The sequence below is a fragment of the Nicotiana attenuata genome, chromosome 7 (genome assembly GCF_001879085.1).
Source record: "Nicotiana attenuata strain UT chromosome 7, NIATTr2, whole genome shotgun sequence".
Classification (NCBI taxonomy): domain Eukaryota; kingdom Viridiplantae; phylum Streptophyta; class Magnoliopsida; order Solanales; family Solanaceae; genus Nicotiana; species Nicotiana attenuata.
In genome coordinates this window covers 93161305-93187525 of record NC_031995.1, presented here as the reverse complement: position 1 = coordinate 93187525, position 26221 = coordinate 93161305, and the positions used below count along the sequence as shown (strand labels likewise).

At 42.3% G+C, this 26221-nt stretch overlaps 2 protein-coding genes across 3 annotated transcripts; both read left to right on the top strand.

Moving 5' to 3' along the window:
- On the top strand, positions 11093-17772 carry LOC109230273 (RNA-directed DNA polymerase homolog). Its single transcript, XM_019395789.1, has 3 exons — positions 11093-11542; positions 16336-16407; positions 17698-17772. Exons 1-3 carry the CDS (start codon positions 11093-11095, stop codon positions 17770-17772), a joined length of 597 nt encoding a protein of 198 aa, XP_019251334.1.
- On the top strand, positions 18007-20915 carry LOC109229494 (pentatricopeptide repeat-containing protein At5g40400). 2 transcript variants are annotated; one of them, XM_019394953.1, is made up of 2 exons: positions 18007-20125; positions 20460-20915. In XM_019394953.1, exon 1 carries the CDS (start codon positions 18217-18219, stop codon positions 20119-20121), a length of 1905 nt encoding a protein of 634 aa, XP_019250498.1. In that variant the 5' UTR covers positions 18007-18216; the 3' UTR covers positions 20122-20125; positions 20460-20915. The 2 variants fall into 2 exon arrangements, with proteins under 2 accessions (XP_019250498.1, XP_019250499.1); XM_019394954.1 differs by having other exon boundaries at positions 18007-20157.

Genomic DNA, 26221 nt, shown 5'->3' with positions numbered 1-26221 from the left:
TGACTTATCGAAGATGATACTCTCTTCGAAGTCATCATACTGTTCGTGGGCGATTGTTCGCTTCAGTTTGTGCGAAGTGGTGAACTTTACATGGTTGATTGCTGAATCGTCGCCTCCTCCGACGATCATGTTGATGGTGCGTGCTGGCGAAGGCGGCTTTGGCGGCATTTGAGGTTGATCCCGCCCTCGTGCGAAGTTGATCTTTCCCTTATCGCTGAGCAGCTCCCTCAAGTATCCTTGGTTCAGCATTCTGACCACCTCCTGCCATAGCCCTATGCAATCTTCGATTTTGTGCCCTCGTTCTTGGTGGAACTCGCACAGGACATTTGACTTCCTCATGGCGGGGTCTGATTTCATCTTCTGTGGCCATTGTACCTTGGTGCCCAGCTTCTCCAGTGCGTACACTATTTCTGAGGGAGACACGCAAAAGTTATAGGCGGATAATAAAGGGGGCATACCTCTTTCATTATGGAGTGGGGCGACTTGTCGCTGCAGTGCTTCTGTGTGTCTAGGCGGTGGTGGATGCGAGGATCTGACGTAAGGCTGTTGCCTTTCTTTGTTGAAGCGCGAGGATTGTTCCCGCTGGCCCTCGCTGCGTCGATCCCTCCTTGCTTCTGACTGTATTATTGTAAGCCGCTGGGTTGGTTCATTGAGGTCATCCTGGTCTGCTCGTACCTCGGCACAGTAGGCGTTGTGGATCTCCTCCCATGTGGTGGGAGGATACTTCATGAGTCGGCTTAGTAGCGTTTTTTGGTTGCTCTCGAACCATCTCTGCTCAGCCTGTTTTGGAAAGCTGCGACCGCCATGCCTTCCGATACGTTTGGTAGGCTCATCCTTACTCTGTTGAATCTGGCCAGGAAGTCCCTGAGTCCCTCACATGCGGTTTGTCGGACGGCGAAGATATCGTTGACCCTGGCCTCTGCTTTCTTAGCTCCTGCATGGGCAGTGGCAAACTTATCCGCCATTTATTTGAATGTTGATATCGTTCTGGCTGGCAGCTGTGAGTACCATGTTAGCGCCCCCCCCCCCCCCCCCGTCAACGTTTCTCCGAACTTTTTCAGCAGTACGGATGGTACTTGTTCCTTTGACAGATTGTTACCCTTCACAGCGGTCACATAGTGGATCAGGTGGTCTTCGGGGTCCGTCGTCCCGTCATATATCCTTAAGTAGGGTGGCATCTTGAAGGTTTTTAGGATCGGGTGAGGCGCAGCTTCTTCACTGTATATGGCTGTTCGACGAATCTTCCCACGTCGCGCTTTGGTAGTAACTTAGGAGCGCCGGGAATTTTGTCTACTCTTTCCTGATGCTCTTTCATCTGATCCCGAAGTGCCTTGTTTTCATTCTCCATTTCCTTCATTTTTTTAAGGATGGCTGCAAGTGTGCCATCGCTGGTCTGGCCATTGGTGTGGTTGTTGTTTGTACGTACAGTATCGTGTTCACTGGTGGTAGCGATGTCTGTCGTCAACGGGTTCTTAATGTTGCTTTGGGGCGATTTTTCGAGCAAGTTGCCTAGGGTGTTCGTCAGCCATTCTTCCAGTAGCTTCTTGACCACCGGGGGTGGTGTTTCTTTGACTACAGATGTGACAACCCAAAGGGTCATCACCTGTATTCCTACTCCCTCTGTACTTCTGAGGCCCTGGAAACCTCATTTGGGGTTGCCTCGAGTTTTGTGCGCAGTCCAGGCGCGTAGCCGGAAAAGCTTAAATATGAAATTGTGAGAAAAATTGTTAAATCTTGGTATTTAGTTGATTAAGTTTGACTTCGGTCAACGTTTTGGGCAAACGGACCCGGACCCGTGATTGACGATCCCGGAGGGTCTGTAGGAAAATATAGGACTTGGGTGTATGCCCGGAATCAAATTCCGAGGTCCCAAGACCAAGAAATGAATTTTTGTGTGAAATTGTTTTCTGGAAAATAATTAAGGAAATTGGAAATGAAATTTGATTAAAAGACTGTGGTATCGGGCTCGTATTTTGGTTCCGACGCCCGGTACAACTCTTATATACGGTTTGAGTACTTTCTGTAAAGTTTGGTTGAATTTGGACGTCGTTTGACGTGTTTTGGACAAAAAACTCTAAACTTGATGTTTTATGAGAATTGGAAGGAAATCCTGGGTCTAGAGGCCTAATTTGATGATTATGATATTGTTTGGGCGAGTTGATCGCACGGATGAGTCCGTAGGATGTTTTTGAGTTTATATGTGTGTGAGCACGTGATTTTTGCCTCGCATGAACTATTCCTACAAAATTCTTAGATTTAGGATTTTTCTTTTAATTATTTGATTTTTAGGATTTAATTGCATGATTTTCATGTTTATTTGCATTTCTGCGTAACATAATTCATAAAAATACAAAAATACGCACTGCATTTGCATGTAGGATTTAATTTTACATTTTTTAGATTAATTAGCAAATTAGTTTGTTTCACAAAAATGAAAAATTACAAAAAAAAAATGTTCGTGTGGCATTTTCACTCTTTAATTTTGAATTTTGTAGCTTTTCTTTTAAATTAGGAGTTAATTAATTTTTGTAAATACCATTTTTGATAGGATTTAATTTAGGTTTTATTTTAATTTAGAAAGGAAAAGGAAAGTTGAATTTGAAAGAAAAAAAGAAAAAAAGATTTTTTAAAAAATACGAGAAGGCTGGATTTTGGCCATTTTAATTCAATACCCCCCAGGCCCAAAGAAAACCCGGTCAGCAGGCCCAACAACTAGCCCAAAACCCACCTCTTACCTGGTCTAGCCTCCACACCCCACCAAACGACCCCGTTTCCTCGAATTTTAATCACAGCCCTTGATTTTCTCCATCCAACGGATGGGAACTGGGCGGGCCTTTAATATATATATGTTCGAACCAAGCCCCCCACCCCCTCATCTCTCTCCTCTCTTCAAACCCTAGAGACCGCCTGTCTCCGCCCTGAGCCGCCGTCTGCCGCGGCCGAAAATCGCCCACGGCGGCGGCGATTCTCCAATGACACCCAAAATCACACCAAAGCCCCTTTTTCCCTCCCTCGTCACGAATCCACCATAATCTTCCCTCAAATCCCACCGGAGCCCCTCGAAACTTCTAAACCCTAGCGCCGCCACAGTTTCTCCGGTGGCTGCGCCGCCTCCAAACCACCTCAAAACAACACCCCATAACCCCCATGCCTCCCTCATGCCTAATCTGTCATTGGTTTCCTTCGAATCTATCCAAAATTCTTCAAATCTTAAATCCGAGTTCGAGCCTCAACAGTTCAAAACTAGTTTCCGTTGAACCTGGTGACATGCATCGACCCAAACCTTTGTTCTTCGTGATTTAAAGTTTGATTCACTATAAATTGATGCTGTTCGTTCGTTCTTAATGGAGAATAAGTGATTAGCATCGGTTTCATGTGAATCAGAACATCAGGTGTAATTTCGAGTTTAGTCGGTGAGTTTCTATTCATCTTTATGTCCATTTTTGGTTTTAGTTCACCTTTTGTCCTTCTTCTTCTCTTCTCCTCTTTCTCTGGTTGAAAACTTGACCCAATTTCCGAGTTTAAATTGTTTTCTATCTTTTTTTTTTTTTGTGAAAGCATGTCCGATAAATGTTGATTATTAGCTTGTTTGAAGTTCTAATTTCATATCACGTTTAGTCACATAGTTAATTTAATAACTTAGTTAATTTCCTGCTTACTTGTGTTTAATAATCATTCAATTAGAGTAAGTTTGGTTTCGAAATCATTTAAGTATTTGTCCTTAGTTTGTAGCAGGTTTGATTTTGGCTCATTCTGTTGTTTGGGCTTCAGAGCCACTTCAGAACTCACCCTAAGGGGTTTGATTTAGGTCATTGGGTCAGAATCCAGCCCACATTTGGTTTAACTATGGGGTCAATTTGACCCATGACCCAAGTCTGTTTGGTAGACTAGGGGTAAATACAGGGATAATGAAGGGTAGTATAGGCAACACACTTAGGGAATCTTAGTGTAACTGACTTAGAAGCTTCTAGTAGGGGCTTTTAGCCAATTTCAGACTTCTTGTTAGTGTAACTTGGGTGGCAAGTCAGGAATTGAAGGACTAAATAGCTAAAAAGAGAAGTTAAAAGGACTAAAAGGGTAAAAAAATAAAAGCTGGAGTTTGCCCTAGTAACTTGCTTATAAAGGCATTGTTACTTGGGGTTCAATTCAGATTTTAGAAGCGCTGAAAAAGACCTTGAAATTCCAGACGGCAGAAATTTCCAAAGGAACACTGTTCCATTAAATTTTTTTTGGAAATCTTTAAGATTTTTCTTTGAAAAAACGATCCCTGAGTGGTTCAGAGATTTAAAATGAGTTAAACTTGATCTTGGTACTCAAGTTTTTGGGGGTCAGCTTCGTTGGATTTCGATAACTAGGGTTCCATTGATATATTGTTGATTCGAGTTTGGTTTTAAGTGGGTCTTCCTCAAGTATTTCTGGGTTGATTTTTCTTGCTGAACGTTATCCCTGTCATTGCTGTTGCTAAGCCTGTTGTCTCATCTCTTCCTTGTTTCTTTCTTCTTCCAGGTACAAATTTCAGATTCCTCCATAATGTGAAACCCAGTTTGAGAATGAAATGAAGCAGTCCTTTATTACATCTTACTATTAGTTTTCTTTGTGCCAAAATGTTCATTTCTTTCATAATTATGTATTTTGTTCATCAGTGATGTAATTTTATGTGACTGTTCTCTTGGAATAGTTGAAATCTCAGTTTATAACTAATTATGGACTGTTAAGACTATGACATATTTAGATCTTGTTTGTTTGATTAGCTTTAGTAGTGTAGATTAGCTTTGCAATTCATGTTAGCTTGAATGTAGAAGTGATTTGAGAACTAGTGGATTCTACTATTGTCCAGTGTATGTAAAATTTTAAGTGTCTTCAAGGTGTGCTATCATGTTTAAATGTTAATCTTGAAAGAATCATCGAGGGTTTGGTTTATAATAGTACTGATTCCTTTCAAGTGTCTTCAAGGTTTGCTATCGTGTTCTAGTGTTAGTTTAAAATCAAAATTTGGAATATTGAGTGGGCCTGAAAGTAACTGCAGGATTAATATGTGTGTTTGTATCAATGTGATTTTTGTCACTAATAGATGTTTAAAATGGTTTTGACTTGAATTGCGATTCATGTTTCAGTATAGGATTTTATAGTCTCAGTTTGTGGTCACTCGATTCACAATCTGAAATCTGGGATTTAATCATTTCATGCATTTTCTTTAGTTTGAGCATGTTACTCACTGTAACTTGTCCGTTTATTTGCAATTAAAAAATGAAACTAGAAGAACTGGGCCCAACGTTGACCCAGCTGCATAGCAAGCATACCTAAATATTATGGATACTTGTGTTGGCCCACAGAATTATTTAATTTCGCAGGCCCTGGGCCCACAGAAATTCAATACTGAGTCCTCTGTTCAAGCCTCGAAGTTGGATTCATTTTTAAGCCCAAAATTGGGCAAGCTTCGATATAAGCTGTATTGTTCTCCTTCCTGGGCCAATCTTTCCAGACCTAAAACCGTTGGAAGTTAAATCCATTAAATTACATTAGGAACATGGGAATTAAGTTGCAAATATAAAATTTAGGTTCTCGAGTTAAGTGGCAAACTCAAATTAAGAGGGTTCTACCTTTTGTTTGAATTCGGACTTGAATTCGAGGCCCGAATTTATAATTGTAAATTAATTAGGCCCTTTTAGAGACAAAATAAATAGAAAATCTTAGTTTGCTTTAGGATGGCCTTTAAATAAAAATGAGACGAGCCTCGCCAAATAAAAATGCACAAATTGCGGGGCCCTCATTAAATACTATATTAAAATATTTTAGAGATTCGGGATATGCCATTTAGCAAATCTTCATGGCTTCCCGCAAAGTTAATAAGACGCTAGCCACTTTAGGCGCGCTTTTAATAATATTACTTTCCTAAACTCGGGTGTGCATTTCATGTGACCCAAATCCAAATCCCAAAACGTTGAATAAGAGGTGTCGCGGATCCGGGTGCATTTCATGTGACGTGATCCGAAAACACGCTCTTAAACGGCGTTCACTTTCGTAAAAATAATTAAAGCGGTGAATAATCTCAAAAATTGCATTATAGGCTGGAATGTGTATAAAAACCAGATGTTTAGCCATTTATAATAATTTAAGCGACCGTGCTAGAACCACGAGATCCGGGGGTGCCTAACACCTTCCCTCGGGTCAACAGAATTCCTTATTCAGAATTTCTGGTTCGCAGACTCCAATTGGGAAGTCGAAATTTTCCTCGATTTGGGATTTAAATTAAATCGGTGACTTGGGACACCAAAAGCCAATCCTTTCCCAAGTGGCGACTCTATAAAATAAATAAATAATCCAATTTCGAATAATATCACTTTAAATGGAAAAACTCCCTTATACATTTATCCTTCGGGGTAGGTGTGTAAAAAAAGAGGTGTGACAATGTATGTTCGGTTTGGAGCCCCGAGGGCTCGGGTGAGTTTTGAGTAGGTCCCGGGAGGTCTTAGGCTAGAAATATCAGATGGTTCCAGGTTCAGGTGTTGCAGGCCCCCAGTGCGGCCGCGGTCATTTCCGTGTGGTCCGCGCTGGAAGCCGCGTGGCCGCAGTGCATTTCTGCGCGGTCCGCGTGGCTAGGTTCAGAGGGCCAGTGAATTTCAGTTCGACCAGCGCGGCCGCGTGCCATATCAGCGCGGTCCGCGCTGGGAGATTCAGAGAGTGGGATTTGGGTTCATTCCTCCAGCGCGGTCGCGCTCCAGAACAGTGTGGTCCGCGCTGGGTAGGTTCAGAGAGTGGTTTCCCCACTCTTCCTCAGCGCGGCCGCGGGGCATTTTTGTGCGGTCCGCGCCGGGTCTTCAGTACAGTATATAAAGTCGAGATTTTCAGTCATTTTTTTCACTTTTTCAAAACCCAAAACATAAGAGGCGATTTTCCAAACGATTCTACTTCTTCAAAACGATTGGTAAGTGATTTCTAAGTGATTTTCTAAACTCCTTAACATCCTTAAACATAATTTCAACTTCAAAACAAAGATTTTAATGGGGAAATTGGGAATTTTGGGTAGAACCTAGGTTTTCTAAAATTGGGGGTTTTGGACCTCAATTCGAGGTCCGATTCCAAAATAACTATTTTTGACCTTTTGGGGTAAATTGATGAAAAAGCTATAATTAGTCATTGGGTTTGATTTGTTTAGCACACATTGATAACATGAAGTCCTTATTGCATAGATTTGGTTGAGTTGGAGCCGAATTTGAGAGGGAAAGCGATTGTGGAGGATTGTATTGGTTGTGGAAGTTGAGGTAAGTGTTTGGTTTAACCCTAGCTTGAGGGAATAGGAGTCGAGTCTTGTTTGCTAATTGCTAAATGATCGAGTACGATGTATAGGCATGGTGACGAGTTCCTATACATTGGGGTCTAGCATGACCGTGAGTCCTTATATGTGGATTGTTTGGATATTGTTATGCCTTCTATGCTTAATTGATGGCTTCTATGCGTTGTAAACACCTTGTGAAAGATATTGTGATCGTGGAACTTTGTGGAGCATTGGCTCGGTCTGAAACATAAATGGTGAGAGTATATGAGATGAGAAATGCCTTGGAGCTTGTCACGAGTGCTAATGAGAACTAGGATATGAAAATGAAAGAAAAAGAGAAATAACGATTTACTCTTGCATGGTCATTATTGGTTGTTTGTGTACCCTTGTTGGGATTTCCTTCCAAATACTTGTTCACTCCCTGCCCTTTATTTGTGACTGTTGCTTGGGCAAGGTTGAGAGGTAGACATTACGGATCGGGTTGCACGCCGCAACAGTGATAATTGTGGATCGGGTTGCACGCCGCAACAGTGTTGAAATATATTAGGGTCGGGTTGCGCGCCGCAACAGTTAGTGATACAAATGTGTTTGGTGTTGGTATTAGTTTCTTGATCATCGGAAATTATAAATTGCACCTAGATTGATTACTTTGGATTTACTGTTAATATTGTTATCCCCCACAGCATGTTTCCCCTCCCATACTGTTAGTTGCCTTGTACTTTGATTTCTGCTGTATATTTATAATTGCACAGGTTTATGTGGGGTCCAGTCTAGCCTCGTCACTACTTCCCCGGGGTTAGGCTAGGCACTTACCAGCACATGGGGTCGGTTGTGCTGATGCTACACTCTGTGCATTTTTCAGGTCCAGGTATTGAGCAGCAGCAGCCTTAGCACGGGGGCGAACCTTCAGTCCAGAGAAACCCGAGGTGGCTTGCAGACATCCGCAGGCCCGGCGTCTCCCTTCTATCTTTACATTTGGCTGCCATCTCATTGTGCCCGAGATAAACAGATTATGTTTCTTTCAGACTTTGTATGTAGTACTCCTTAGATGTTCGTGAGTATGTGACTCCAGTCTCGGGGTAGAGATATATGTGTTGGAACTTCTGTATTATCGACCATCTATCTACATTTAAGTCTTCCGCTAATGATTTTAATTCCGTCACCTTTATTTAATACCATTAATTGTTAAAAAGGAACATGTGTTTAATGAATTTATTAATTAAGTTGGCTTGCCTAGCTCCTATTAGTAGGCGCCATCACGACCCTCGAGGGTGGAAAATCCGGGCCGTGACAAGTTGGTATCAGAGCTCTAGGTTACATAGGTCTCACAACTCACGGACAAGCTTTGTAGAGTCTGAGGGATCGGTACGGAGACGTCTGTACTTATTCCCAAAGGCTGTCAAGTTAGGAAAAATCTCTCCTTTGTTCTTTCTTGTCGTGCGGTTTGGTTTCTCAATGCTAATTGAACTTCTACTCTGTTTCCTCGGAGAATGGCGAGAACAAGCGCTTCCTCATCTTCAGACCAGCAGTCCGAGCCCCACGCAGCTCCCGCTAGGGGCAGAGGACGAGGCCGTGCTAGAGGCCGAGGTAGGGGCAGAGCTCAGCCCTGAGCAGCAGCACCAGCGGTGGAGCCTCAGGTCAGTTTTGACGAGGAGGTTCCGGCCCCAGTCCCAGCAGCGCCAGTAGGCCCAGCTCAGGTCCCAGAGGGGTTTATAGCCACCCCAGTTCTTCAGGACGCTTTGATCAGATTGGTAGGCTTTGTGGAGAGCGTCACTAGAGTGGGTTTGCTTCCAGTAGCACCAGCCACTTCCCAGGCTGGAGGAAGAGTTCAAACTCCTGCTGCACGTACTCCGGAGCAGGTAGCTCCCCAGGCTCAGGTTCCAGTGGTTCAGCCAGTTGTGGCAGCTCAGTCGGGTATTATGACTCAGACCGGCGATGGAGCGGCTATGTCTGCAGATGCTTCGTGGAGACTGGATAGGTTCACCAAGCTCTTCACCACCACTTTCAGCTGTGCTTCTTCAGAGGACCCCCAGGATTTCTTATATAGCTGCCACGAGGTTCTTCGGAACATGGGCATTGTGGAGTCCAATGGAGTTGATTTTGCCGCGTTCCGTTTATTTGGGTCCGCCAAGACTTGGTGGAGGGATTTCTGTTTAGCCAGACCAGCGGGGTCGCTGCCTTTGACTTGGGATCAGTTTTCAGAGTTGTTTCTGGAGAAGTTTCTTCCCGTTACTCAGAGGGAGGCTTATCGGAGGCATTTTGAGGGCCTCCAGCAAGGGTCTATGACGGTCACTCAATATGAGACCTGGTTTATCGATCTAGCTCGCCATGCTCTTGTCATACTCCCCATTGAGAGGGAGAGGGAGAGGAATTTATTGATGGTTTGATTCAGCCGATTCGTCTCCAGATGGCTAGGGAGACTGGTAGTGAGATCAGCTTTCAGGAGGCGGCCAATGTGGCCCGTCGAGTTTAGATGGTTCTGGCACAGGGGGGTAGCCATGGAGCAGACAAGAGACCCCGTCACTCAGGTCGTTTCAGTGGTGCCTCATCTGGAGGCAGGGATTCTTATGATAGGGGTCAGCCCTCCAGGCCTTTCCAGTCAGCCCTCCAGGTTTCTCAGGGTGCCCCAAGTGATCGTGGTTACCGTGGGCATTATTCTGATCAGTAGTCCCTCAGTGTACCGTCAGCTCCCATTAGCGCACCGCCACTTCAGAGTTTCCGTGGAGGTCATTCAGGTCGCCAGGGCCAGCCACAGCGTTCAGAGGGGTGTTATGAGTGTGGTGAGTATGGTCACATCAGGAGAGCTTGCCCGAGATTGAGGGGTACTCAGTCGCAGCAGCAGGGTCCCCGTCCTATGATTCAGGCATCGGATGCTCCACAGCCAGCTAGAGGTGGAGGTAGAGGCCATAGAGGTGGAGGTAAAGGCTATAGAGATGGGGTCAGACCGCTAGGGGCGGAGGTCAGCTAGCAGCAGATCGACCTAGGGATACAGTTCTGGGTAGTAGGGCTCAGCCCCGTTGCTAGGCACTCCAGGCTAGGCCCGAGGCAGAGGCCTCAGATGCGGTGATCACAGGTACAGTTCTGGTTTGTGATCGAGATGCTTCAGTACTATTTGATCCAGGATCTACGTATTCATATGTTTCATCTTATTTCGCACCATGCTTGGTCATGCCTAGTGATGCTTTGGGTATTCCTGTATATGTGTCTACACCGGTGGGTGACTCTATCGTGGTCGACCGAGTCCATCGTTCGTGTGTTGTAGTGATTGGGGGTCTTGAGACCCGTGTAGACTTGTTGCTCTTAGATATTGTTGACTTTGATATCATCCTGGGTACGGATTGGTTATCACCCTATCACGCTATCTTGGACTGCCATGCCAAGACCGTGACTTTAGCCTTACCGGGTATGCCTCGCTTAGAGTGGAGGGGGACTCCAGGTCATTCTACCCGTAGTGTTATATCGTACGTGAAGGCTCGACGTATGGTCGAGAAGGGGTGTCTGGCCTATTTGGCCTATGTTCGTGATTCCAGTGCTGAGGTCCCTCCCATAGATTTTGTGCCTATTGTCCGGGAGTTTCCCGATATTTTTCCTTCGGACCTGCCGGGTATGCCACCCGATAGAGATATCAATTTCTGTATTGATTTGGCTCTAGGCACCCAGCCCATTTCTATTCCGCCATATCGTATGGCCCCGCCGGAGCTGAAGGAGTTAAAAGACCAATTGCAGGATCTGTTAGATAAGGGTTTCATTAGACCCAACGTTTCGCCTTGGGGCGCGCCAGTGTTAGTCGTCAAGAAGAAGGATGGGTCGATGTGGATGTGTATAGATTACCGGCAATTGAATAAGGTAACAATTAAGAATAAGTATCCACTGCCGAAGATTGATGATTTGTTCGACCAGCTTCAGGGTGCCAGGGTATTTTCCAAGATTGACTTGAGATCTGGCTACCACCAGTTGAGGATTAGGGCATCCGATGTCCCTAAGACAGCTTTCCGTACTCGGTACGGGCATTACGAGTTCTTGGTCATGTCGTTTGGGTTGACCAATGCCCCAGCAGCATTCATGGAGTTGATGAACCGAGTGTTCAGGCCATATTTGGACATGTTCGTGATAGTCTTTATTGATGATATTTTGGTGTACTCCCGCAGCCAGGAGGAGCACGAGCAGCACCTTAGAGTGGTTCTTCAAACTCTGAGGGACAGTCAGTTATATGCCAAGTTCTCCAAGTGTGAGTTCTGGCTGAGTTCAGTAGCATTTCTGGGTCACGTTGTATCAGCTGAGGGTATTCAGGTGGACCCAAAGAAGATAGGGGCAGTCAAGAACTGGCCTAGACCAGCATCAGCTACGGAGATTCGGAGTTTCTTGGGGTTAGCAGGCTACTACCGTCGGTTTGTGGAGGGGTTTTCATCTATTGCAGCCCCGATGACCAGGTTGACCCAGAAGGGTGCCCAGTTCAGATGGTCGGAGGAGTGTGAGGCGAGCTTTTAGAAGCTCAAGACAGCCCTGACTACGGCACCGGTGTTGGTCTTGCCCATAGGATCTGGGCCTTATACCGTCTATTATGATGCTTACCGAATTGGACTTGGTGCAGTATTGATGCAGGATGGCAAGGTCATAGCCTATGCTTCGAGGCAGTTGAAGATTCATGAGAAAAACTATCCAGTGCATGATTTAGAGTTGGCAGCTTGTCCACGCCTTGAAGATTTGGAGGCACTATTTGTATGGCGTGGCATGTGAGGTGTTCACCGACCACAAGAGTCTTCAGTACTTGTTCAAGCAGAAGGAGTTGAATTTGAGGCAGAGGAGGTGGTTGGATTTGTTGAAGGATTATGATGTCACTATTTTATATCATCCGGGGAAGGCCAATGTGGTGGCCGACGCTTTGAGTAGGAAGTCAGCCAGTATGGGCAGTCTTGCTTATATTCCAGTCAGTCAGAGGCCGCTTTCTTTGGATGTTCAGGCTTTAGCCAATCAGTTCGTGAGACTGGATGTTTCTGAGCCCAGTCGTGTGTTAGCTTGCACGGTTGCTCATTCTTCGTTATTGGAGCGTATCCGTGATCGGCAGTTTGATGATCCCCATTTATGTGTCCTTAGAGAGACGGTGCAGCGAGGAGGTGCCAAGCAGGTTACCTTAGATGCGGATGGAGTTTTAAGATTGCAGGGGCGAGTTTGTGTGCCCAATGTGGATGGGCTTCGAGAGTTGATTTTAGAGGAGGCCCATAGCTCCAGGTACTCTATTCACCCGGGCGCCGTGAAGATGTATCAGGACTTGCGGCAGCATTATTGGTGGCGTAGGATGAAGAAGGATATCGTAGCATATGTGGCTTGTTGTTTGAATTGTCAGCAGGTTAAGTACGAGCATCAGAGGCTTGGTGGTTTACATCCGAGGATTGAGCTTCCCGAGTGGAAATGGGAGCGGACTACTATGGACTTTGTTACTGGACTTCCGTTTACCCAGAAGAAGTTTGATGCGATATGGGTTATTGTTGATAGGCTGACCAAGTCAGCGCATTTTATTCCTGTGGCAGTCTCCTATTCTTCTGAGAGGTTCGCTGAGATCTATGTTCAGGAGATTGTTCGCCTTCATGGTGTGCCCGTGTCTATCATTTCGGATCGGGGTACGCAGTTTACCTCACGCTTCTGGAGAGCAGTTCAGCGAGAGTTGGGCACACGGGTAGATTTGAGCACCGCATTTCATCCCCAGACGGATGGTCAGTCCGAGCGGACTATTCAGATTTTGGAGGATATGCTCCGAGCTTGTGTTATTGATTTTGGAGGTTCGTGGGATCAGTTCTTGCCTTTGGCGGTGTTTGCTTACAACAACAGCTACCAGTCGAGCATCCAGATGGCTCCTTATGAGGCTTTATATGGTAGGCGATGTCGGTCTCCGGTTGGATGGTTTGAGTGGGAGAGGCTCGGTTGATAGGTACGGATTTGGTTCAAGAGGCCTTGGACAAGGTCAAGATCATTCAGGAGAGGCTTCGTTCAGCTCAGTCTAGGCAGAAGAGTTATGCAGACCGTAAGGTTCGAGATGTAGCTTTCATGGTTGGCGAGCGGGTATTGCTCCGAGTGTCGCCTATGAAGGGCGTGATGAGATTTGGGAAGAAGGGCAAGCTTAGCCCTAGGTACATTGGCCCATTTGATATTCTTGATCGAGTGGGAGAGGTGGCTTATAGACTTGCGTTGCCGCCCAGCTTATCAGCCGTGCATCCAGTTTTCCATGTATCCATGCTTCGGAGTATCACGGCGATCCTACCCACGTGTTAGATTTCAGTACTGTCCAGTTGGACAAGGACGTATCCTACGAGGAGGAGCCGGTAGCTATTCTGGACCGGCAGGTTCGTCAGTTGAGATCCAAGAGTTTTCCTTATGTCCGTGTTCAGTGGAGAGGTCAGCCTCCTGAGGCATCGACCTGGGAGTCCGAGTCTGATATGCGGAGCCGTTATCCCCATCTTTTCCCCGACTCAGGTACTCCTTTCTTTTGTCCGTTCGAGGACGAATGGTTGTTTTAGAGGTGGAGAATGTGACGACCCAAAGGGTCATCACCTGTATTCCTACTCCCTCTGTACTTCTGAGGCCCTGGAAACCTCATTTGGGGTTGCCTCGAGTTGTGTGCGCAGTTCGGGCGCATAGCCGGAAAAGTTTAAATATGAAATTGTGAGAAAAATTGTTAAATCTTGGTATTTAGTTGATTAAGTTTGACTTCGGTCAACGTTTTGGGAAAACGGACCCGGACCCGTGATTGACGGTCCCGGAGGGTCCGTAGGAAAATATGGGACTTGGGTGTATGCCCGGAATCAAATTCCGAGGTCCCAATCCCGAGAAATGAATTTTTGTGTGAAATTGTTTTCTGAAAATAATTAAGGAAATTGGAAATGAAATTTGATTAAAAGACTGTGGTATCGGGCTCGTATTTTGGTTCCGACGCCCGGTACAAGTCTTATATACGGTTTGAGTACTTTCTGTAAAGTTTGGTTGAATTTGGACGTCGTTTGACGTGTTTTGGACTAAAAATTCTAAACTTGATGTTCTATGAGAATTGGAAGGAAATCCTGGGTCTAGAGGCCTAATTTGATGATTATGATATTGTTTGGGCGATTTGATCGCACGGATGAGTCCGTAGGATGTTTTTGAGTTTATATGTATGTTCGGTTTGGAGCCTAGAGGACTCGGGTGAGTTTTCAGTAGGTCCCGGGAGGTCTTAGGCTAGAAATAACAGATGGTTGCAGGTTCAGGTGTTGCAGGCCCCCAGCGCGGCCGCGGTCCGCGCTGGAAGCGCGCGGCCGCGGTGCATTTCTACGCGGTCCGCGTGGCTAGGTTCAGACGGCCAGTGAATTCCAGTTCGACCAGCGCGGTCCGCGCTGGGAGATTCAGAGAGTGGGATTTGGGTTCATTCCTCCAGCGCGGTCGCGCTCCAAAACAGTGCGGTCCGCGCTGGGTAGGTTCAGAGAGTGGTTTCCCCACTCTTCCTTGGCGCGGCCGCGGGGCATTTTTGTGCGGTCCGCGCCGGGTCTTCAGTACAGTATATAAAGTCGGGATTTTCAGTCATTTTTTTCACTTTTTCAAAACCCAAAATATAAGAGGCGATTTTTCAAACGATTCTACTTCTTCAAAACGATTGGTAAGTGATTTCTAACTGATTTTCTAAACTCCTTAGCATCCTTAAACATAATTTCAACTTCAAAACAAAGATTTTAATGGGGAAATTGGGAATTTAGGGTAGAACCTAGGTTTTCTAAAATTGGGGGTTTTGGACCTCAATTTGAGGTCCGATTCCAAAATAACTTACATATTTGAGTTCATGGGGGAATGGGTAATCGGGTTTTGGTTCGAACCTCGGGTTTTGACCATGTGGGCCCGGGGGCATTTTTGACCTTTTGGGGTAATGGGTTTGATTTGTTTAGCACACATTGATAATATGAAGTCCTTATTGCATAGATTTGGTTGAGTTGGAGCCGAATTCGAGAGGGAAAGCGATTGTGGAGGATTGTATTGGCCGTGGAAGTTGAGGTAAGTGTTTGGTTTAACCCTAGCTTGAGGGAATAGGAGTCGAGTCTTGTTTGCTAATTGCTAAATGATCGAGTACGATGTATAGGCATGGTGACGAGTTCCTATACATTGGGGTCTAGCATGACCTTGATTCCTTATATGTGGATTGTTTGGATATTGTTATGCCTTCCATGCTTAATTGATGGCTTCTATGCGTTGTAAACACCTTGTGAAAGATATTGTGATCGTGGAACTTCGTGGAGCATTGGCTCGGTCTGAAACATAAATGGTGAGAGTATATGAGATGAGAAATGCCTTGGAGCTTGTCACGAGTGCTAATGAGAACTAGGATATGAAAATGAAAGAAAAAGAGAAATAACGATTTACTCTTGCATGGTCATTATTGGTTGTTTGTGTACCCTTGTTGGGATTTCCTTCTATATACTTGTTCACTCCCTGCCCTTTATTTGTGACTGTTGCTTGGGCAAGGTTGAGAGGTAGACATTACGGATCGGTTTACACGCCGCAACAGTGATAATTGTGGATCGGGTTTCACACCGCAACAGTGATAATTGTGGATCGGGTTGCACGCCGCAACAGTGATAATTGTGGATCGGGTTGCACACCGCAACAGTGATAATTGTGGATCGGGTTGCACGCCGCAACAGTGACAATTGTGGATCGGGTTGCACGCCGCAACAGTGATAATTGTGGATCGGGTTGCACGCCGCAACAGTGTTGAAATATATTAGGGTCGGGTTGCGCGCCGCAACAGTTAGTGATACAAATGTGTTTGGTGTTGGTATTAGTTTCTTGATCGTCGGAAATTATAAATTGCACCTAGATTGATTACTTTGGATTTACTGTTAATATTGTTATCCCCCACAGCATGTTTCCCCTCCCATACTGTTAGTTGCCTTGTACTTCGATTTCTGCTGTATATTTATAATTGCACAGGTTTATGTGGGGTCCAGTCTAGCCTCGTCACTACTTCGCCGGGGTTAGGCTAGGCACTTACCAGCACATGGGGTCGGTTGTGCTGATGCTACACTCTGTGCATTTTTGCACAGGTCCAGGTATTGAGCAGCAGCTGCAGCAGCAGCTTAGCACGGGGGCGAACCTTCAGTCCAGAGAGACCCAAGGTAGCTTGCAGGAGTCCGCAGGCCCGACGTCTCCCTTCTATCTTTACATTTGGCTGTCATCTCATTGTGCTCGAGATAAACAGATTATGTTTCTTTCAGACTTTGTATGTAGTACTCCTTAGATGTTCGTGAGTATGTGACTCCAGTCCCGGGGTAGAGATATATGTGTTGGAACTTCTGTATTATCGACCATCTATCTACATTTAAGTCTTCCGCTAATGATTTTAATTCCGTCACCTTTATTTAATACCGTTAATTGTTAAAAAGGAACATGTGTTTAATGAATTTATTAATTAAGTTGGCTTGCCTAGCTCCTATTAGTAGGTGCCATCACGACCCTCGAGGGTGGGAAATCCGGGTCGTGACAACAGACGTGGAAGCCCCCTTTTCTTGCATGATCGTCAGATCTTCAGATGGGGAGGGTGAGATTTCTCCCTCTTGAGTGCTACCAGGTGTTGTGCTCAAGATGTTTTCTCTGCCGGCCTCGTTGAGGGGGCCTATGAGGTTGGTTGTGACGCCTGCTATTGCTTTCAATCTTGCGTCATTTTCCGCTATTTTTCGATTTCAGTAGGGTGTGAAGGAAGGTGGTTTATTTTTGATGTTCTAGGTGCAAACTATGATTTCGATTGCCGAAATTCCCACAGACGGCGCCAAATTGTTTGGCTCAAAAGATACTAATTACTTTGTAAGCGAAAACATTCAAAATGAATCAAAGGTAAATCGTAATCGAATATAATTAGACCTAGAAATATGTATTATGCTTGTGATTGTTTCAACAACTTGGATATTCGAGAGAGAGTCAGAGAAAGCTTGCTGAGAGAGAGAGAGAAATAGAAAGAAAAAATAGCTTATTATTGAAAAGATCTTCACCTTTACAACATTGGGATTCTCCTTTATATAACAAGAGAACCCCCTCGAAAATAATAAAATAATACAGGGATAGGTCACGTGCTTTAGAGGAGACGACGAGACCTAAGGACACGCTTTCGCTCTGACATTCTTAGGCCGTCCCCTCTACTTCAACTATTGCTTAGTCGTGGGTCGTTGCTACCATAGTGGGCAGAATTCGACCCCATACAATAAGGTTTTTAAAGTAAGCTATTGAATCGAACCATTTACATTGACACTCCTAACCTTATGAATTGAATTTTATGTAAGAGGCTTAACTTGCGTGCATACCAATCAAAGAGGCTTCCCTACATTTTACTTGGCTTATGGCATGCCCTAATGTCTCCTCCTTGGCAACAAGCACTTGCTCTTTTTTATGTGAAACTTTATATTTTTCTTTAGGCCGTTGCAAAAGAGTACAAATATGGCTTGTATATTACCAATTTACTTTTGGCACACCTATTAAGGAAGTACTAAAATCTAGACAAAACTAGATAGTATGATTAAATTACCCTTAATTAAATGATGCAGCATAATTTAATGTGAGGAGTAAAAGACTTTTTAGGGATACGTACATAAGATTAATTTTGGAAAAACATATTAAATTTTTCTTAATTATATAAATGGACATTTCTTTTACACCAAAATAAAAAGTAAATTCGAGAATTCAATGACAATATTTAGCTGAAGTTGAAAATTCCAAACGCCTAAGAATAGAATTTTGGCTCCACTATCCAAACCGAGCGCAACAGACAGAGTCGCAGTCCTTCTTTACTCCTCCGTTCTGCGTAAATTTGAATTTTGAGGAAATGGTAGAACCAGAAACTTCAGATTTCATCTCCTATTTACCTTCGGTAATTTTCTGTCTAAGTTGAGCTTTTCTTGCTGAAGTATAGCTCCATTTTTTTCTTGCATATTTCCATGAATCTAACTCAGAAATCAATCAAATACACATGTTCGAGTGGAAATTTATTAATTGATTTCAAGAATTTGCAGTCAAGATTGAATTTTACATCATTGTCATCGTCAAATTTTCTCCAAACTCTAACAGTCAATAATGGGTCCAGACCCATTTCAAATCCCCTTAACAACTTTCTACCTGAAACCCAAAACCCTCAAAACATTGTTAGTCTGATATGCTCAGCACTAAAGAACAAAAACAATGGCCATTTGGTCCTTCTTCAGAAAACCATCGAAGATCATGGGCTTATTAGTTATCTCAGTAACACTGAAATCTCAAGGGTTCTGTTGAGATGCCAGTCTGATTCATCTACTGCTCTTAGCTTCTTCAACTGGGTCAAGACTGATTTAGGTGTCAAACCTAACACTCAAAACTACTGTCTTGTTATTCATATATTGACTTGGTCAAAAAACTTTTCACAAGCAATGAAGATTTTGTCTGAATTGGTTGATTTGAAGAGAGATGGACTGGTCAGTGTAGATGTGTTTGAGAGTTTGCTTTCAGCTAGTGGTGTATGCAATTGGGACCCTGTTGTGTTTGATATGCTAATTAAGGCTTTTCTCAAGGTGAATATGGTGAAAGATGGTTTTAGAGCTTTTAGAAAGACGGTGAAGCATGGAATGTACCCGAGTGTTATTACCATAAACTGTCTTTTAAATGGACTTTCAAAGTTGAATTATAGCAAAAAATGTTGGGAAGTGTATGCTGAAATGGAAAGAATAGGAGTGCACCCAAATTCGTGTACCTTCAATATATTAACTCTTGTCTTGTGCAAGGATGAAGATGCGAACAAGGTCAATGATTTCTTGGAGAAAATGGAAGAAGAAGGGTTTCAACCTGATATAGTTACATATAATACATTAGTTAGTAGCTATTGTAGGAAAGAAAGATTGAAAGATGCAGTCTACTTGTATCAAATTATGTACATTAGAGGCGTATTACCAGATTTGTTCACATACACTAGTTTGATTAATGGCTTTTGTAGGAAAGGAAATGTGAGAGATGCTCATCACTTGTTCCTGAGAATGGCTGACAGAGGGTTAAAACCAGATCTTATTTTGTATAACACTCTTATTTGTGGTTATTGCAAAGAGGGGATGATGCAAGAAGCACGGTTTCTTTTGCATGACATGATTGGAGAAGGGATGTACCCTGATAAGTTCACTTGTTCGGTTCTTGTACAAGGATATCAAAAGCAGGATAATCTAGTTTCCGCTGTGAATTTAGTCACAGAGCTTCAAAGGTTTAGATTTGTAGTATCTCATGATATATACAACTATCTAATTGCTGCTCTTTGTATGGAGAATCGACCATTTGCGGCCAAGGCTCTATTGGATCGAGTATCTGACAATGGATATGAGCCTGACAATATGGTCTATAGGGAATTGATTGAATCTTTCTGCAGATGGAATTACCTTGATGAGGCCTTGTGTTTGAAAGCTGAGATGGTGTCAAAAGATTTGAAGCCCGATATAGGTACATATAGAGCTATAATTAAGAGTTTGTGTAAAGTAAGCCGAAGCATGGAGGCCAATTCCTTGATGAGAGAAATGACTGATTTTGATGTGCCGCCTGATATTGAAGTTTGTAGAGCTTTAGTAAATGGGCATTGCAGAGAAAACAATTTCTGTGAGGCGCAATCGCTGTTAAGCTTCTTTGCTCAAGAATTTGGAATATTTGACACAGTTTGTTACAATGCAATTGTCAAGCTTCTAAGCGCTGAATGTGATATTGCCAAATTGTTGAAATTTCAAGATAGAATGAGGAAAGTGGGTTTTGCGCCAAATCAGCTGACATGCAAGTACGTAATTGATGGATTACAGAAAGCTGTGAGAGTCCAAAAAATCAACACCCCAGTGCAGTAATGAGGTATACATTTTACATTGGATGCTCCCTTTCTGGTGAGTCATTCTTAAATCTAGTTATCTTTTTGTTTGTTGTTGCACTGTATAATGTGGTGTGAAAGTTAAATGGTCAAATGAATGACCCCCGTAGTTGTATGGAAAAGTAACCTGAGGCTACAACACTGACTCTCTAATTTATGCCTTCTTCTAGTCATTTAATTCTTGCCATTGTCAAACCCAAGAGAGTGAATTAAGATCAGGGTCCATTGTCAAGGGGGTCTATCTCTCCCAAATTGTTGATTATTGCTGATGAAGCTATAACTTGATCCCTTTTCCTTTTTCTTTCTCTCTTTGGCTAGGCCTCCTTTTCTTTTTGGTCTCTGATTGGCCTCGTTTGTGGAAACATACACATCTTCTCTATGGATCTAGGAAGCTTTCTAGAAAGATAGTTTGGGATGCAGTGGGTGATGTTAGACCCGGTGAAGGAGGCACTCTCTAGCTGGAAATTCAGAAGAAAGGAAGAGAAGTTGAAGAGCCTAGGATGTTGCTTCATTAGTACTCGTTTGGGTCCTGCAGAAGGGAAGAAATAGGAGAGCTTTTGATGGGATTGAGAACGACAATGTACATTTGAGGAATAACTTCTCTTTTCTAGTTTCTTTTTGGTGCACCCATGAAATTCTGGTGTATGTAGAAGATCGGGCATTGTTTGTAGAGAATATATTATGTTGTAAATTCTCTACCTTTTGGTATACTGCTTCCATACAGCAATTTTCTGCACTATTAATAAAGTTTTTTTACCTTATAAATGAAAAAAATCTAATAATCAGTATCTTCTGAGAGAACAGAGACCCTGTTTTTCTGTGCCGATCCCTTTACTTGTTTGAGAGTTGTTGGATCTCCGAAAATGGTGTTTATGTATAGAAGTTACATCTGATATGTTAACTCCTATATCATTCTTCCAATTGTTACAATCATTTTTTCCAATCGATACAATCCTTGCAACCTGAGAGGACAAAAGGTTGTTTCAATTTTGCGGCTTAACTTTGCTTGTGTGAATGCTCAGCGACAAATGTTCAGTGAGCCTAGCGGGTTTCTAATGGACTGGATAATCGGTTTATGTGCAAGAGTTGTAGATGACCAAGTCTTTCAGCAAATGGTGAAGAGAGGTAATGCTGAGCGTAGTAGTTGGATATTCTGAACGCCATCCATCCTTTTGCTTGTTGTTTTGAGGCTGCAAACAACAATTGGCTACGCATGACTCGATCAGAGTTTGTCTCTGGCACAGCTATGGGTATAAGTCAGGAGTTTGGTCCAAATAGCTTCACAACTTATACTATATGTTTTTGTTGCTCTGATGAGGAATAGATTGAGTGATGGTGGCAGTCTGTTTTTCATGATTTCCTGTTATCATAATGTTCATTACTCTTGAAAATCTGGAAGAAATAGAGGAACTAATTATAATTTCTAACTTGCTTGAGAGTTGTTGGCACTCAACAGATAGTATAACATCTTATATTACAAGAGTTAAAACTAGTGGTTATGTTCGTATTACTCCCAGTGCTACATTAGCTCTTTCTATTTCTGTAACTATACATGTCTTATGCACATTAATTGTTGGTATGATTTCCACATGTTAATAGTTGATATATTTTCAATAGATACAGCACCCATCAGGGAGGACCAAAGGGTTTTCATTTTGCGGCATAACTTTACTTGATAACCTCAAGGTAAGTAAACATTTGATGGGTACATTGTATCATTGGTTTGTGTGCAACTCTGTAGATGACCAAAAGTCTTTCAAAAATGGGGATGGAAAGAAAGGTAATACGTACTGAACATTAAAGTTGGATATTTTGCCAACCATTCCCCCCCTGCGGCCGAGGAAAGGAAGAAAAGAAAAATCACGCCGAAAAGAAAGAAATTCATTCATCTTGGCAAATATCTTGTTAATGATGGCTATCTATAAGCTTCATATGCATTGGAAATGATCTTGAAAAATGAAGTTCAGAACTTTTTCCCTGATATTGCTTTATATTCAGCATGCTTCAATTGGCCTCACTTTTGCCTTTCGTCTTTGTAGGATTTTAATATTGGATTATAAATGGGATATACGAGGTACAATATAATGTATGTTTAATTTAACAGTAGATAAATTTATTTATTTTGTGTAGCTATTCCCTTGTATGCATTAGCGAGAATTGCGTGTGGCATTTTTAGTCTTCAAGCCTGAATGAAGAGAGAATGTTCAAATTCTACGTTGTCCTCACATGCTCGTTGAAGAATAAGATCTATACACAGCGTCAAGCAACAACCAATGTAGTTGGGGGTGTTTTCATGGGCAAATGTTTAGAGAAAGTCTTATTCGTTCAGTTGTGAGCTTGCACAAATCAGAGGACAGATATTTCATGTATGCATTTTTAGCTCTCTACGCATCAATAATGGGATGGGAGTCTTATAGGCCTATCGTGTTAGTTGATGGTAGCTTCCTTAAAGCCATCTACAAGGGGACCTAACTTGTAGCTAGCACAATGAATACAACTTGTGAGTTTGTAAAAAAGGCATATATAACTGTGTATTTTTATTGTATAACTATATATGTTATTTATACTTCTATGCAACTTGTATATCTGTTGGTTAATTGTATGGTAGTACAACTAGTACAATGTATGCAGCAGGTGATGTCATATAAGTAAAACATTTACTACCATACAAATTTACAAAATTTAATATACAATGTATATTAATTATATGTCATACGTTGTTGACTAAGAGAATGACGTCTCATGGACAGAGGCATATCTAGGATTTCTAGTAAATGGGTGCACTACAAATAAAAAAAGAGAAAAAAAATATATCAAGTGGGAATTAATCCATATACCTCTTGATCAATAACTCAACATTCAACCAAGTGCACCATTTAACCTTCTTGGAGCATGGATGTCAACCGTTAATATTATACCAATTTTAGAAAATATGTACATAAAGTATCTAATTTTACGGAGAGATCATGGGTTTACGTGCCCGATAATTACACCTATAAATTCGCCCCATAATTACACCTATAAATCCGCCTCTGGTCATTGGAGGTGGTGAAAGCGCAAATATGTATCTTGTATAGGATAGGCTACAAGTATTATGAAGGCGACGTCATTAGTGTATAACGGTGTGCCTCACTGTGTATGTATGTGTCATCTATGGAACAACATTAGGTCTAAATACTAGCGGAGTCATCACAGGATAAGGGGTTTAGACTTTGTCATGGCTAGAGCATACACTTTAGAAGAGTTTAATCAACATGGTAAAGGTTGAATAGATAGATAAAAGGGTGACAGACAACTTGTTCAACCTTGGGTACTATAGGTAGATCTCTGGCACATTCAACAGTGAATAAAACTTGGACAATGACTTCAAATATCGTACAGAGTTAGTGTACGCAACAATAAGGATGCCAAAGAGCTGCCAGTATTGCCACTACTAGAGTTCATGAGGCAACTTGTTGAACGCTGTAATAATACTAGCATCATGAATGCAAAGGCGACGTTCATATTTCTTAGAAAATAAATAAAACAACTTGCTGAATTATAACATACTTTTATCATAGCGGATGATGGTAAGATTGTATTCTACCATATGTAGTTTGATAAACAGAAATAAGGAAGAACTGGATGTTCAGTTTGGATGTATGTGTAGTAAAATGACAACGGGGAAATCACAATAACCTGCAATAATATTCTTTGTAAGTAGATACACGAATTAGCTTGAGTCGTGCTGGGCAATGTCCTAAGAAACTATTTCAGCAGTGTGAAATGTTTCCGTAGGATTAAACAAGCTTACCTCTATTTTATTTAGAGGATACAAGAATCAGCAAAATATTTATATTACAATAATCCAACAAGATTGAAAAGAGAATAAGGACAAAGAAAATTTATAAATTAAATTGGAAATAAGAGAAGCTAGGTGAGAAAGAGAAGAAAGCTAAGTAGAAAGAGCTTTTTGTTTCTGATGATGGAGAATTGTGTAACCAATGGTGGCTATTTATAGTTGTAATTGCATGGAACTTTATTGTGCATGGCAAGAAAGTGGCGGATGGAATTTGCCACTTTTTACACTTCTTTTGCCACTTAACATAGCCTTCTAGAAGGGCTAAGACATTTGTCCAAGGGCTTTAAAATATTGCCACAGTCCCCCCGCTATTTTAAAGACCTTCAAAAATAAACTTGTTGGATTTGTGTGGTCCAAATGCAATAGGTTTGGTGTCTTTTGGACTATGAACCAAATTTAGATCGATAAAATTTAACTCACAGAATTACTGGTGAAATATAATTTCTATGAACCAATAATTCTTATTGTAAGTTAGAGATTTTGGTCAATCACATTTCGGCCCTCACAATTTTGTTGTTCAACGCGATTTTGCGCCATTAGCCCATGCACATGCCTAGTAATTAATGAGCTCTAGAGACTAGGCCAAAATCTCATAGGAGCAGCCTCACTCCACTCTCATATAGGTGAATTTGTCAAGTGTATACTGCTTTTAAATACACCATCCATAAGGAATATGAATTCATTACGAGTTATAACGCAGGCTCTCAATTTGTAGCAGTCAAGCACTCTCTTTTAGTGCTTCAGTGTCAATATTGACTTGTTATTACCCATATGAACCTACTTCATGGGATCTCCAATCACATAGGTTGGGTTACCATCTCTATTGACAACATGTTGGCGTTAACCCCATCTCTTTTGAGGTTTGAAGAATCAATTTTCTTCCCACAGGTTTAGTCAGAGGATCGACCAAATTTATCTCTGACTTCACATAGTCAATTGAAATTATTCCATCTCTCAACAGTTGTTTTATGACATCATGTCTCAGTTTCATGTGTCTACTTTTACAATTATAAGATTTATTCTTATCTATAGCTATTGCTGCTTGGCAATCACAGTATATAGACACAGGAGGCAATACGTCCTTTATTAAAGGGATATTAGCTAAGAAGTTTCTTAGCCACTCAGCCTCAGAACCAGCTAACTCCAGAGCTACAAACTCTGATTCCATAGTCGATCTAGCAATGATCGTCTGTTTAGCTGATTTCCACGATTTTGCACCACCACCAAGGGTGAATATATAACCACTAGTGGATTTTATCTCATCCGAATCAGAGATCCAGTTTGCATCATTGTACCCTTCTAACGTAGAAGGAAATCCACTATATAGGATACCATAATTCATGGTTCCTCTCAAATATTTCATTAGTCTAGCTAATGCAGACCAATGCTCTCTGTTGGGATTATTAGTATATCTACTCAGTTTACACACACCATGGGCTATATCAGGCCTTGTAAAATTCATTAAATGCATCAGACTCCCAATAATCTGAGCATATTTAGACTGAGCAACTGTTCACCATTATTCTTTTTCAACTGAGAGTTAGCATCAAAAGGAGTGCTCACAGATGTGATATTAAAATATTCAAACTTCTTAAGAAGTCTCTTGATAGGTTACATGTACTTCAACTATAAGTACTCTACTTTATGTTTTGATGATCTAACAAACTTACTATCTAGAACCAGATAAGGAACCTGTTACACATTCACAAGACTTCAAGTTCACAAGATTCCAGGTTGGGACTCACCGTAGAATATGATTCAACTCCTCAGAATGGAAGGAACAGATAAGGGACCAGGTCCCTACCAGTTCCCGAGGAGACTGTACGAAGTCAACTCTGCAGTTGGAAAGTTGCTGCTTGTACACGTTACTGTGTAGAACAGTGTTGCAGTCAACTTTCCAGAGAAGACTTCTTACCTACCTTGATTGCATCATTCTTAATGAGGTCACACATGTATATATGCACTCAAGGGAGGTAAAGTAACTACTTGAACACTTAGAAATCTTACACAAGCTCACACACGTGACCATTCAACGAGCAAGTTTCAAGTGCCTCAAGAACAAAGAACAAAGAAACTACGGACCAGTTCCCATATCGAGTTATTGTGTGTCCTTAGTTGAGTTGTAACTTTGTAATAGCTCTTCAAATTGTAATTCCTATCCAGCTTATTTAGAAGTACTTTATAGGAACATCTTTGTAAACCTTAAACCTGCGTGTTTAAGTCTTGGCTAGAGTTAGTC

Excerpts from the sequence above, each read along its gene's own strand:
- LOC109230273 (XM_019395789.1), top strand. The coding sequence starts at position 11,093 with ATGTGTATAGATTACCGGCAATTGAATAAGGTAACAATTAAGAATAAG. Across the intron at positions 11,543-16,335 it reads CAGTAGCATTTCTGGGTCAC|GTCCAGGTATTGAGCAGCAG; the intron begins GTTGTATCAGCT and ends ATTTTTGCACAG. Across the intron at positions 16,408-17,697 it reads TCAGTCCAGAGAGACCCAAG|GCCGTTGCAAAAGAGTACAA; the intron begins GTAGCTTGCAGG and ends ATTTTTCTTTAG.
- LOC109229494 (XM_019394953.1), top strand. The coding sequence starts at position 18,217 with ATGAATCTAACTCAGAAATCAATCAAATACACATGTTCGAGTGGAAAT.